Source organism: Neopsephotus bourkii, unplaced genomic scaffold, assembly GCF_033783945.1.
Source record: "Neopsephotus bourkii isolate Nb327-2 ecotype Australia unplaced genomic scaffold, CSIRO-AGI_Nbou_v1 NB_855, whole genome shotgun sequence".
Classification (NCBI taxonomy): domain Eukaryota; kingdom Metazoa; phylum Chordata; class Aves; order Psittaciformes; family Psittacidae; genus Neopsephotus; species Neopsephotus bourkii.
Window position 1 is genome coordinate 3,561,151 of NW_026901351.1, and position 12,374 is coordinate 3,573,524.

Here is a 12,374-nt window from a genome sequence, read left to right on the forward strand (position 1 = left end):
ATAATGTGGCCTAAATACTTTTGTCCTAAACTAAAATAAATAAACATGAAATTTTGTTAGCTGTAACTCTGAGAAACCTTTTTGGTAGGGTTTTCTCCTGCTGCATAAAAAAGTTGCATCAACAAGCAGTGTCTGAAAACATCCTTGATCTGAAGCTCACATGGATAAACCATACTCTTCCCATAAGCTTAATCTTCCCTGGTTACTTAAAAAAAACTACTTTGGTTTTAAAAGCTAGAGAAACAAAAATCTGATTTTTTTTTGGCACTAGAGATTAGAGACAGTATTCTTTATTAAAACCCTGAAAGCTAAACTTCATGTACAGTACAATCTAATAGAAGGAAGTGAGAAGCCACAAGTCACAAAGGTGTCTCAAAGTATATAACATTTTACCATATTTACTATGAGCACTAAACAAATGTCTTAAGCACTTAGTGCTACAAGCTTTCAGGAGCTTAGATTTAGTTCTTTTCTCTTCTGAAGTAAAATCATCTTTATTTTTAAATATACCTAATTTTGAGGCCTCATGGTAGAAGTTCAGCTGGATATTTACAAGCTTGTCTTTCCGATTGAGTTTACCCATTTTAATCCCTAGGCAGATTGGGGGTTTAACAATTCAAAGCCAGAAAAAGTATTTTTTTTAGTTAAAGCCACTTCTTGACAAGACTAATGTTATAGATCTATATCTGAAATACAGTCAGCTAGTATTTATTTTTAGACATATATTATACATATAAAGTGCTCAACTAAGGTCATAATATGGTATTTACTTTAGCTCAGTCAATACTTCCACAATTTCTTAGGTGTACTACACCTTTACTATTTTCAGACTTGTTTTGCTAACCTTATTTTGAATTGGCAGGCTGACAAAAAAAATGTTTCCATTAAAATGAAAATAGACTTAAAGTGTTAACACCCCTCAAAAAAAAAAAGGAACTTCATTCATCACTTTTTCTTATGCCAAGCTCAGTTTATTTTTGGAAGTTTGTACTAGCAGGTTTGGGGTTTTAATCTCTTTAACAGAGGTTGAGAGAGATAATATGCAAGAGAGCTATTCTATTACCTGATACTAATGTTTGTTGATATCAATATACTGGTCATATCACAGTGGGACAATTAGCGACAGGGTCAGCAAATGTTATCATAAATAATCACAATGATGACCCTAGAGCTTCTGAGGGCGGTTGGGAAGGCAAACCAGGTCTGTGCCTTACAACCCATAGCCATAGCAATGCCTCTCCTCATCTGTGCACCCTGGGGCACAGTTGTCTTCCAGTTACAGAGTAGCCAGATTTACTGCTTTTATCCCTGTTAGTTTCTGGTCTGAGAGCAACCTTGAGCAAGTCATATGAGATTTCTATAGCACATTAAAAATGACCCAACATTTAACTTCTATAGAGCAGGTGCATGGCAGGATAGTCACGCACGGCTCATGAGCAGGAGTACCTTGGCACCTTTTGCTGTTTGGAGGGAGCTTGTGAAAGTACTCCTCCTGCCTTCCCACTCCAGTCCCAAAGGGCATGTAGAGCAAAAGAACAGAAAACAGAAACAACATGCTTATTTCAGGAGTGACATAAAACCAAGTTTTCCCTCCTAACACAGCCACCTCTGTATTCAGCTGGCAGCCTGCTCAGTTTGGAGGCAAATGAAAATATACTCTGCATCCTCGTGTCTTTTCTGTAAGTCTTAGGGCAATGAAAGCAAAACCTAAGAAGCTTAAACCTGTGAAGAACTCAGTTTTGTTCTGGTTACAAACATGTCCTCAACACTTAAGTGTTTTAAACCTGTATCTTTGTTGAAACACCTGGTAATTTCCAGGCTCATACTGTAATTTCTGATTTGCATTCTCTTACATGATGAGACATTAAAAAGCTAAATAAATTAGAAAGATTTCTAATTCAAAGCAAATATGTTGTGAAATTTTAATTTGGTAGAAAATAGCAGTGGCTTGTTTAAGAGATTAAATCTCACTAATCTTAAAATATTAAAATAAAAAATAAGCTTTCAGTAAGGAAAGACTTTAAGCAAAGTACCAACATGCTGCTGTGCCTCCATTCTTTGTTGGCAGGGCCTGAGGCACCCTAAAGCTGTTCACCTTTGCCTCCATCTGAACCAGAACATGCTTCCAAAATGTAATTGCACCTCAATTAAAATAAATAATAAAAAAAATAAAAACGTTACTGCACTGAGCTGAGTCAGTTAAAACTGTAGTGTGGATCCTGTCATGTCAACATGGCATAACTTATTCTGACTCAAAGTATGCTCGCGAAGGTGTTCTCTTCTGCTCCTCTAAACCACAACAGTAGGTACAGAGGCAAGGCTATGAAGTAGAGGGGCTTAGGAAAAAACAAAACAAAGGCCTTCAGCTAAATCTGCTTGCTCATTTGAAACACCATACTACATTCTCTCTACCCTCACAACTCACACAAAAGGGCTAAAGCAAGAGTTTTGTTAGGTTGTTACTGCCTTAATTCCTCCCTTCTCTTAAGCTTAGCTGCTTCCATTTCTGAGAAAGAAGCAGATCAGAGATTGCACAAATAACCAAATGACATAAAGCACCTGCAGTGGTTTCACAGTGGGTAGGTAGAAGAAAGGATCATGAGGCATCTAAAGAAAGGCAGGTCAGGAAGAGAGGCACTGCGATGCAGGAACTCCCAAAGAAGCCTGCACTCCTCATGCTCCCATGTGAGTCAACTCTAGATACCACTTCTTGAGGGAAGCAGAATAAAAGTAGCAAAGCTAGAGGCAGATTGAACATGCACAAATATTGGCAAAGCTTCTATATGTATCTTCTCATGCTACTATCAAAGTAATTGGCATGCACTCAGCTGAGACTCCATCCATTCTCTTCATGGTCATTAATAAACAGCTGTTCCAATAAGGCACGAGTTCATTTTAGCTCGAACTGTTCTTTGTTAAAGTCTAGTCTCTTAAAGTTATGAGATTTAAAGGAAAAATGACAATACAAAATACAAATAGACTTGCAAAAAAGTTTTGATATAAACTGCAAACAACAGAAGTACTTCCAGTGCCTTCAGTTCTCAGTAAAAGTGTTTGTAAAACAAAGGCACATTACCCCAGTGTTTGTACTTCAAACACCAAGTTTTTGGAAATAAAATGGAGAGCCCAAAAGCAGGAGTGTGATGTGGGCTTTGTTGCAAGTATTATTTTTTTAATGAAAAAAGTGCTAAATAAAAAAGTCCAGATGATGTAGAAAACTTTTGATTTTTGGAATTGATATATATATTAAGAAGAATGTTTAGATCAAACCAGCTTAATATAAGCTTCTGGAGACATTTTTCTACTTAAATTATTCAATTTTTTTTCCTGTCTTGACTGTTGAATTCTTGACACAGGCAGGGGGGAGTGGAAATCATTTCACATATTCATCCAATCTGCCTTTTACATGTGTTAAACTGGGACACACTGAGCCATTGAAAGTTGTAAAGTTTTCATAATCCAAAACAAACTCTCAATTCACTCAGAAAGCTGCAAGGGCCACCATCAGCCTGGCCCTGGTATAATTACAATAGTGCCTTTGTAACCAGTCTTGGAGTCTCCCATTTGATTCAACTGGAACAAATTGTCAGACTAAAAATAAGTCAGATGTACCACATTCATACACTTACCACATTCATTTTTCCTCTCACACCTGTTTTGACGTGTATGCTAGGAACAGCTTTTGCTACACCATCATGCATTAAATGGTAAGCACCAGGAGGATATTCATTGTAAATAACAGCTACTCAAAGAGCAAAACATTTGAATTCCCTACAGTACCAAGAAGAAAACTAACCTGCCTGAATCCTTGTGTATACATGTATGTGCTCTCCACCTTGAACTTTAATGACTCTCTCAGTTTCAGCCGCTTTTCTGCATAAAAGTGGGGCTGAGGGGAAGCTTTCAAGTCCATAGAGTATGAAGGAAAACTACATACCCTGGAAACTCTGACTGAAGGTGGGGGAAGCTTAATGTTTTGTTTTGTTTTTTTTCTCTCCATCATCATTTTGGGACTATAAAAATTTCCAGACTGCTGGAGTTCAAACTGCTGGAGCTGTAAAAATAATTGGTTCATGGTATTACACAAAAATGTGTGCTTGCTTACTGAGATACACCATGCACAGACAGAAACACACTTTAAAGTCCACAGAGTTAATAAAGACCAAAAGCAGTTTAGTTCCTCAAACTCTGCTACTTGTTTGGCAGTTCTCCACTACAGCACAAGCAACAGTTTAGCTCTTAGCTGGGGGAAACTGGGGAAGAGGTTAGCTGTAGGAGAAACATGTGAATGAAAAAACATGGAAAAAGGACATGATTGATCAGTTGTTAATGCCAGGGAAATCAACGAGAAACTTAAACTGACAACCCCCAACATGCAAGAATCTGCTCTTCCAGTTCTGTTTACATACAAACAGTGACTTTATTAAGACTATTAATATGCTGATTGTAAATTGGTTTCTCTGAAGGAAGAGAAGCAAAGCCACCTACAAGAGAGTGCAGGCAAAAAGCAAAACAGGAGCAAGCAAAACTACAGCTGTGCTTAACATGCAATGCGATACCCCATAGGCATAATCATAAAGAAAAATAGATGTCTTCTTGGTCTTTTACTGTTAAAAAGCAGAAAAAAGCAGCAGTTAATTTTCTTTTTGCAAACATAATTTAATCTGTAGCAGGCTAACAGGTTTTATGAAAAGCAGATGTGATAAAAAGCCTTTTTGCTTTTATTTTTTCTAGTGTCTTTGTGCAAGGCAGCAATCTTTTTCCTTTTGACATAACTACTAATTCAAGAGCTCAGGCAGAAGCACACTGACGGCTACATGATCACAACAGCTTTATTCAGTCTCATACTTTTGAGCTCTAACATCGTAATTTTCTCTTGTGATTCATGGAGTCCTTGAGAAGTACATACACTGGTTACTGGATGGCACAAGTTGTTTTTAAGCACATCATAGGCTCTCAAATTTCAAACCAGCAACCCCATGGCTTTGTATAATTCAGTTTATAACCACCACTATAGGAAAAGGAAGAATGGACAACTGGCTGCAGTCTACCTTTAGTCTTCACTTGAGACACAGTTATCATCTCACTGCCTGCATTCTTCCTTTGGGAAGAAGAGTCCTGTTTCATTAGCAGAACTTTGATTCTACTGACAAAACTTCCCAGCTTCCATCAGGCCCCAGCTCAGAACTATTTGGTACTTACCACACATTCCTCATTTCCCCTTCTTTTAAGGGCTGCCTAATTTCTTCCAGGAGGCTGAGTGCTACACAGTCCTCTCCCTGCCCTCTGCAGCCCTGTGGCTCATAGCACTGCGGCTCCTAGCACTGCCGCTGCCACCCATCAGGAGGGAAGTCAGCCTGACAGAACCCAGTCCTACATTTCACAAAGCTCTATCTGAACGAATGTGTAGAGAGTATTTTTGCTAATCAGTAAGGATACAACTTCAGGGAGCCTTCATACAGCAGAGCTTCCTGAACTGAGTTAAGTAAAATGAGCTGGTCACTTCATGCTCTCCCATTACTTTAATTTTTGTTGTGAACTACTGCTAAATTCAACTCAGAGCTCCTGTAAACACCCATTTACAGTGGACCTCTAGTCACGGGAAATTTCAATCTGAAATTGTTATTTCAGCTCAAAACATAGTTCGTATAAGACTTGCTCAAGACTGCCACTGTGACAGTGTATTTTTGATCACCCCTATTTTTCTATAGGCATTTCACTAGACTTACATATCTTCATCTTGAACTATGTCACACATTGCCTTTTCATCTTCCACAGGAAAAGTCTGGTTTATATAATAACCTATGATTAAATTCCTACAGATGTCTACTGAAACACTTTTCCTTAATACATCCAAGAAAACACATCCCTCACATACCATTGACATGGGAAGACTCATAACTGTTATTAGTCATGTTATTTGAGTGCCATTTCCCATACCATGGCAAAAGAGATCTAGATGTTGTTCAAATCTAATCTTCCTGCAAAGGCACAGGGTTGCATTGCTGCTTGACCTCTCTTGTCAAACGGGAAATCAGAGTGATGCTGCAGTATGATAAAGGCTCACAGTGTACATTCAGTATTAGAAATGAACCTATGTGGTATTTAAATAGTTTAGTGGCAGCACTCTCCTCTTGACAAATCTCATCAAAAAGGATGAGAGCCAAGATATACATGTAACAGCACTACATATTAGTGTTATTGTCACACCTGAAGTGTGACCCGAACAACTACCTTAGGTGAACTGGGTAACTGTAACACAGTGAGGTCAGGACTAGTCAAATTCGTGGAGTACACCAGTTCCACAGCATGTTCATGGGAGGTGAACTCAAGGCCTGTGACAGCCTGACCGCAAAAGCAGCATTTTCTCTATGTGTTTAGCTCCAAATTGGCCATCTCCCATGTGTTAACTTTGCAAAGTGACATTGAGATACAAGTGTTGGGATACTGATCGTTAGACTCTTTCAGTTGATTAGACCACACTGCCATAGGAGGAACGGGATGCTGGGAAAACACTGGTCGGTGTTCTGCCTGAAGGTTACTAAGCATTATAAAAAACAGATATAATCAATATAGCTACTTGATACTAACAACTTCAGTTGTCACACCAGGGGATGCTTTCCAGAGGAAAAAGCCAAATGTGTAACATGAGTTCAGAAGAGCTCCTTTTTCAATAGGTCAGGGAACTCTTATCTGAAAACTTGCTAAAGTAACTGACCACTTCCTTGTGAAGCACTGCAGTTAAGACCAACGGAAGATGCTGCCTTGCAGATAAGCTGTTTTCCATCATATGTTGTTTTTCTACATGCCAGCATATCAGGCACAGGAATTATTTCAAATCGATAACTAGGGGACTACAACCCACTTGCTGCTTTTAGTATCAGAGTCTTAATCATGAGGTGACAGTACTATATTTTAAATCACCCAAAGCAAGCAAAATTATCTGTGCATGTGCACTATCTCTACTTGGTTTGAGTAGAAAACCTTGAAGTATAGGATTGCTTCTCAAGAGATCTCTTGAAATATTAGTTTTATAACACTTTATATGACATTTATTAACACAAATGCTTTTGCAGCTATTTAACACAGTTTTAGGAATATGAAGAAATGCTCTTGAGAGAAAGGTCCAATCTGCATTCCGCCCTGAACCGTAGCACTCATCTCATTCAGCTGGTCGATAGTGCCAAAGGTAGTCAGAACTTACTGGGAACAGGTTAAGGTTCAAGTATCAGCAGTAAAATATGCCAATGCCTAGAGTGGGAAACAGAACTCTTTCCTGAAAGATAATCTGTGCATGCTTCAGAAAACATTTACAGCAATTTTGAACCTTCAAAGTGTTGTGACAGAAACTGATTTTCTAAAGCAAATTCTTCCTATCAGTTTGAGTGAGTGACAAAATCAGTTGTGCATTTTAGGGGATGATTCAGACCTTAGAAGGGATGATGAACCTCTTACTTTTTCAGTGTGTTTTGCTCTAAGAAATACTTACTGTTCCAAGGTCAATAATGAAACAGTCTCCTTTGTTGAAGCTGGTCCAAGCCAGGGGTACTTCCGTGGCTCTTACAACTCTCCGGCCCTTGATATGCAGAAGCCTTTGGGCACTCAGATCATTAGTAACAACATGATTAAATCCAGAGGCAACACCACCCGCCTGGATAAAATGAAACAAAGCAGCAAGCTTTATTTCAGCTTGATTTTGGCAAACTTTATCTTACAAGTGAGGAGCTACCAGGAGAAAACAAAAGTAGTTTATGCAGTGAGAGGGGAGCCAAAATAATATACTGTTTAGCAGTGCTGAACACAAACCAGACAGGCACAGCAAATGCTGCTCCTGCTGCTTAACCCTCAGGTATGAATCGCTATCACCATGTTTCAAAGGGTTTTCAGGTGAATGGGCAAAGGGAAAGAACAGGATTTACAGCACTCTGCTGCATCATCCAGAAGATGAGGCAATACCAAAACACACTGTTAAGACAAAAGTCAGTAGATTGTCAAATAAGCACTGAGGAAAAGCATAACATGCAGTCCCTGTATAAGTTTTCCTCAGCTTCCTTACATCTCAGATGTCTGGGTTGTTCTAGTGTCCAGTTATGTGTAGCAGAAATGCTAATTCCACAGCAGCTCTGTAATTCTCCAGAAGGAATATTTGCAACATATGAGCAACCTAGCAAGGAGCACCAAACTGGGCGAAGCGAGACCAAACTGTTGATTTACAATATCTATAAAGTTGAAATTTAAGCATAACTTATTCCTGTAAACTGGCTTGGCTGTCTGCCTCTGTGAGAGCATATTCTCCACTCTGCCAGGAGACCCAGACCTTCGGCTGGAATGGGAACTGGCTCTTGAAATTACAAAGAAAGAAAAAAGTAAAAGGCCAGGTCACTGCCAAGGTCTCTTACGCAAGCAGAATTAGAGGCTTCAAATTGCTTGTTTAAAGTATAACAAGTTGCAAACCTCCATAATGGAATAAAAGGCTGACTGAGCAACAGCTCCCAGAGCTCCTGCTATGGGGACATTTTCAGAAGATATATTACTTTATTCTTAAAAAAAACTAACAAAGATGTTGCAAAAAAAAATTATTTCCAAAGATTCAACTTTTGGAATTGAGACAAGAGGGCTTTAAAGACATCTTAAAAAGAAAGAAAAATCATTAAAAGTATTTGGGAGGTTTTATCATCTACCGCAAAGCAAAAACCTGCAGTAGGACTGCAAAAGCATCATTTTTAGACTAAAGTGAGATCTTGGTCTTTTCCATTCTGTTCATGTTCTCAACCACATAAGCACATCCAGTTCTGCATTTGCACAAAATGATTTAGTCTGTAACATAGAATTTTGTGATATTTACCATCTCCCAAACAGAGTCCCTACTGTGAGCTCCCTTAGACACAGGTATGAAATCTCAGGATAGCTAGATTTTGGGGGAAGAGGAGGGAAGGTTTTCACATATCAGAAGAACCACTGATAAACAATCTGTTGCTTTCTGTACAATTACTGGGTCTCCTATAGTTTAAAATAGTTGGCTCAGATCTAAAACCACTAAGCATTAAGAAATTATTTTTAAGCTTTCCAATTACAAAGCAAAATATTTTATTTCGGGCACAGTCCTACATATATATTTTTATAATACATTTTGACAGACAGATCTTTACCTTGTATTTAATTCCTCCTTTGAAGTAGCCCACAAACTCAGTAGACTCATATCCTTGAATTTCTCTACTCTGCACAGGCTTGCCTCCTAAATAGTCATCCATTTGAACAGCAAAGATAGCTGCAGCTGTGCTTTCATCCTGGGTACATTCTTTCCCTGAAATGAGATGAAATATTATAAAGCACTACTATAACTTTGAATCCCATTGGCGAAATTGTTTGTGTGACAATCAGGCACTGCCTTCAGCAGGCTGTACAGCCCACGTATATGTTGCAGCAAAGCACTATGTCATAACCTTGCTCACCACTAAACGCATGACCACCCAGAAAATTACTTAAGTACTTGTAAAATTTCATTCATAAGGAAAAAAGTGAAAAACAGTGAAGTTTTTCTCTCATCCTCTTTAAGCAAGAGAACGTTTTAATTAATTTGGTTTAGCAAGTGTCTGCAGTAATGACTTTTGGGCTCCAGGTTGAATTGCAACAAATGAAGTTCACATCATAGGTCTGATTATATGGTAAACCATATATATATGCTAATAACTCACCAAGCTATAAAGTCAAAATAGTTCAAAAGCAGTCCTCTTGATGTTACAATGCAAGCAAGGTATTCTGCTTGGATACCTTTTACTAGATTGCTTGGAACAGCTTGGAGAAAGAAAAGCAGCTTTGGGGCTCAGATATTTGCTTCATGATGTCACACTTTGTTTTGTACCTTTCAGGGATTAGCTTCTTCCCAGGACTGTGGCAAAATGCCCTCCTTACTGCAGAGCAGGCTATATATTAAAACAAAACTTCTAAAACAGGCTTATATATTTTCCAGTTAACATTTTCAGCAGTTTTGATTGCTTTGAGATAAGCACAACAATTCTCAAGAGCAGCTTCTCACTTACATTAACCATTTCCTTGCTTCTTAAGTGACCAAGGGGGAAAAAAGCAGAGAGTCCCAGGCAGTCTGAACAGAGATAACTCTCAGACTGTGGGAGAAGGGGAAGTGTGTAGTATGGTATTGGTGCCACATCACACCATCGTGAGTCACTGATATCACAGGAAGCCTGTCAGTAAGGTATTAGGAAAGAATATAAAGCATGGGAGAGGCAGAAGAGGGATGCCTAAGGGTACCACTGACCTAGCTCCTCTCTGAGGGAGAGAGTGCCCTATTCATGGCCCAGCAGTGCAAATACCATAGGACAACTCCCCACTGCCCACCACCAACTGTGCTCCTGTCTCCCAGGAGCAGTGCCACCATCACAGCTTTTGTGGTTAACATAGGTGCAATGGAAACCTCCAGAAAGCAGCAAGGATGAACTAGGGAAAAGATCCAAACAATAAAAGCAGCATAGGGGAGAACAAAGTATGAGGCCCACCAAAAAAAGGTAAAACAAATACTAAAAGCAGGACTTAACACCAGAATCTCTAGGGGGAAGAAAAAGTTCCCACCACTCAGTGACAGAAGAACGAAGAACTCGTTATATGGCAACATGCTTTCTGAGACCTGGGTACCACCTTAAAATTGGTGGTAAAGCTAGGGGGGAAGGGTGTTCATTTGTTTGTTTTCAGAGTTATTCATGTTCATTGGAATTGGATCCTTCAGATTTATTGCTTGCATTTACACAGGGGTTCAGAACATTGTGAGAGGCAAGAGCCACTACCAGCCTTGGTCTGACAGCTGCTACGCAACACAATACTCTGTGAAACCCTGTTTAAAAACCACAAATGGGCGTCAGTCTAAGCAGAGGTTATTCAGCTTGTATGAAAAACAGATTTACCTTGAGTGTGAGGCACAAACAGGTATAAATGAGGAAGAAAATATATATGTATAGGAGAAAGATCAAGATTTTTGCCAGACTAGATCCTGGTTCACATGAACAGGTCTTATCACTTAATCTGAGAACAAGGGTTAAAAGAAGAGATAAGAACACCATGCCTGATTTTATTTAAGATATGGACTATAGCTAGTTTTACTCCCACAAGTAGTCTTACACTGGCTGTTTCCACCAGTGATAGTTTTGAGGCAGCTCCCTTAGGATTAGTAATTTAGTTACTAAAACATCCCTCAAGTGCCAGTGCAGACAACCCAGCCAGGGTCTCTGAGCAAAGTTACCACAGCACAGATTCACATGGATTGCTTACCCATGCCAACATCATTGCAGCACATGAGTTAGCTTGCTTGAAATTACCCAATCTGGGCAGGAATTCACTGATAGTTGGTAAAGCAGTGGCTTTTACATAGGAAGCTTCAGGCTGATTGAACTGTTTGGTCACTTTAATCCTAGGACGCCAATCACAGCACAAAACTGTCAGCATATCAAGGTCACAGACCATCCTCCCATGATCTAGACTTCCTTCTGGGTATACCCAAGCAAGACATTAAGAGGAAGTTCGTGACTAATATGTTGTGAAAACTCAATGGTTTTCTAAATTTGAGACATTTGGTAAAGTCAGAATCCATTCAGACTCAAAGCCACCATATGAGGCCCACACAATAACAAATGACACAGATGCCATGCAGGAACGGGACCATATCACCAAATAGCAAGGCCCATTAAGTATCTAAGCTCAAAGCCTGGAGGGCTTCCACCAATCCAGTTTCATAAGCGTTTCATCCCAAAGTCCAGCTGCTAACTGCTGCAGGTGTTCAGAGACAGCTCATGGGAAGTCTTCAGAAAGACCCTACTGAGGTCTTACTGGCCAACAGATTATACAGCCTTCGCCAATGAGGAAAAGCCTGATGTGCATAACAGCAATGAGAATTGGTCAGCAAAAATACCAAAATGATATAAACTCTTGCCCTGGGTGTGACTACCCTTCCCCATACACCTTGTATGGATGAAGTTCTGGTCTCCTGTTGCTGTTAAGCTTGCAGAAGTGTTTGAGCATCTCTGCTCCACTACTGGTGCAAGCAGGAAGGGATTTCCCAGCAGTTAGCCACCCTACGGTCAACTTGCCAGCTGCACAGGAGCAGTCTATGCCCAGATCACCTGAAGTTACTTGCAATACTGGGATATCACCACATCAACACAAGAGGTGCAGGGTTTACCACTAAAGCTCCTTAGGCAACAGCAAAGATGGTTTAGTCAGTGCAAATGTCACTGATTTGACACCATTTCCAGTTGCAAAGAGTCCTTGCATGTTTCCCTGGGAGATGCCTACTACACCTTAACTCCTACTTAAGCAGTTCTACCTTTATTAACAAAGGTCTAAACAGCTGAACCCTGTTACTAACT

At 39.6% G+C, this 12,374-nt stretch overlaps 1 protein-coding gene across 2 annotated transcripts in view; it reads right to left on the reverse strand.

The window, feature by feature from the left end:
- SCIN (scinderin) overlaps nucleotides 1–12,374 on the reverse strand; it is a 48,153-nt gene that overhangs the window by 34,474 nt on the left and 1,305 nt on the right. For both annotated transcript variants that reach the window (XM_061356481.1, XM_061356482.1), the window contains exons 2-3: nucleotides 9,150–9,304; nucleotides 7,490–7,651 (exon numbers count right to left, since the gene is read on the reverse strand). In XM_061356481.1, coding sequence (XP_061212465.1) covers nucleotides 7,490–7,651; nucleotides 9,150–9,304 — 317 coding nt within the window. The remainder of the gene's footprint in view (nucleotides 1–7,489; nucleotides 7,652–9,149; nucleotides 9,305–12,374) is intronic.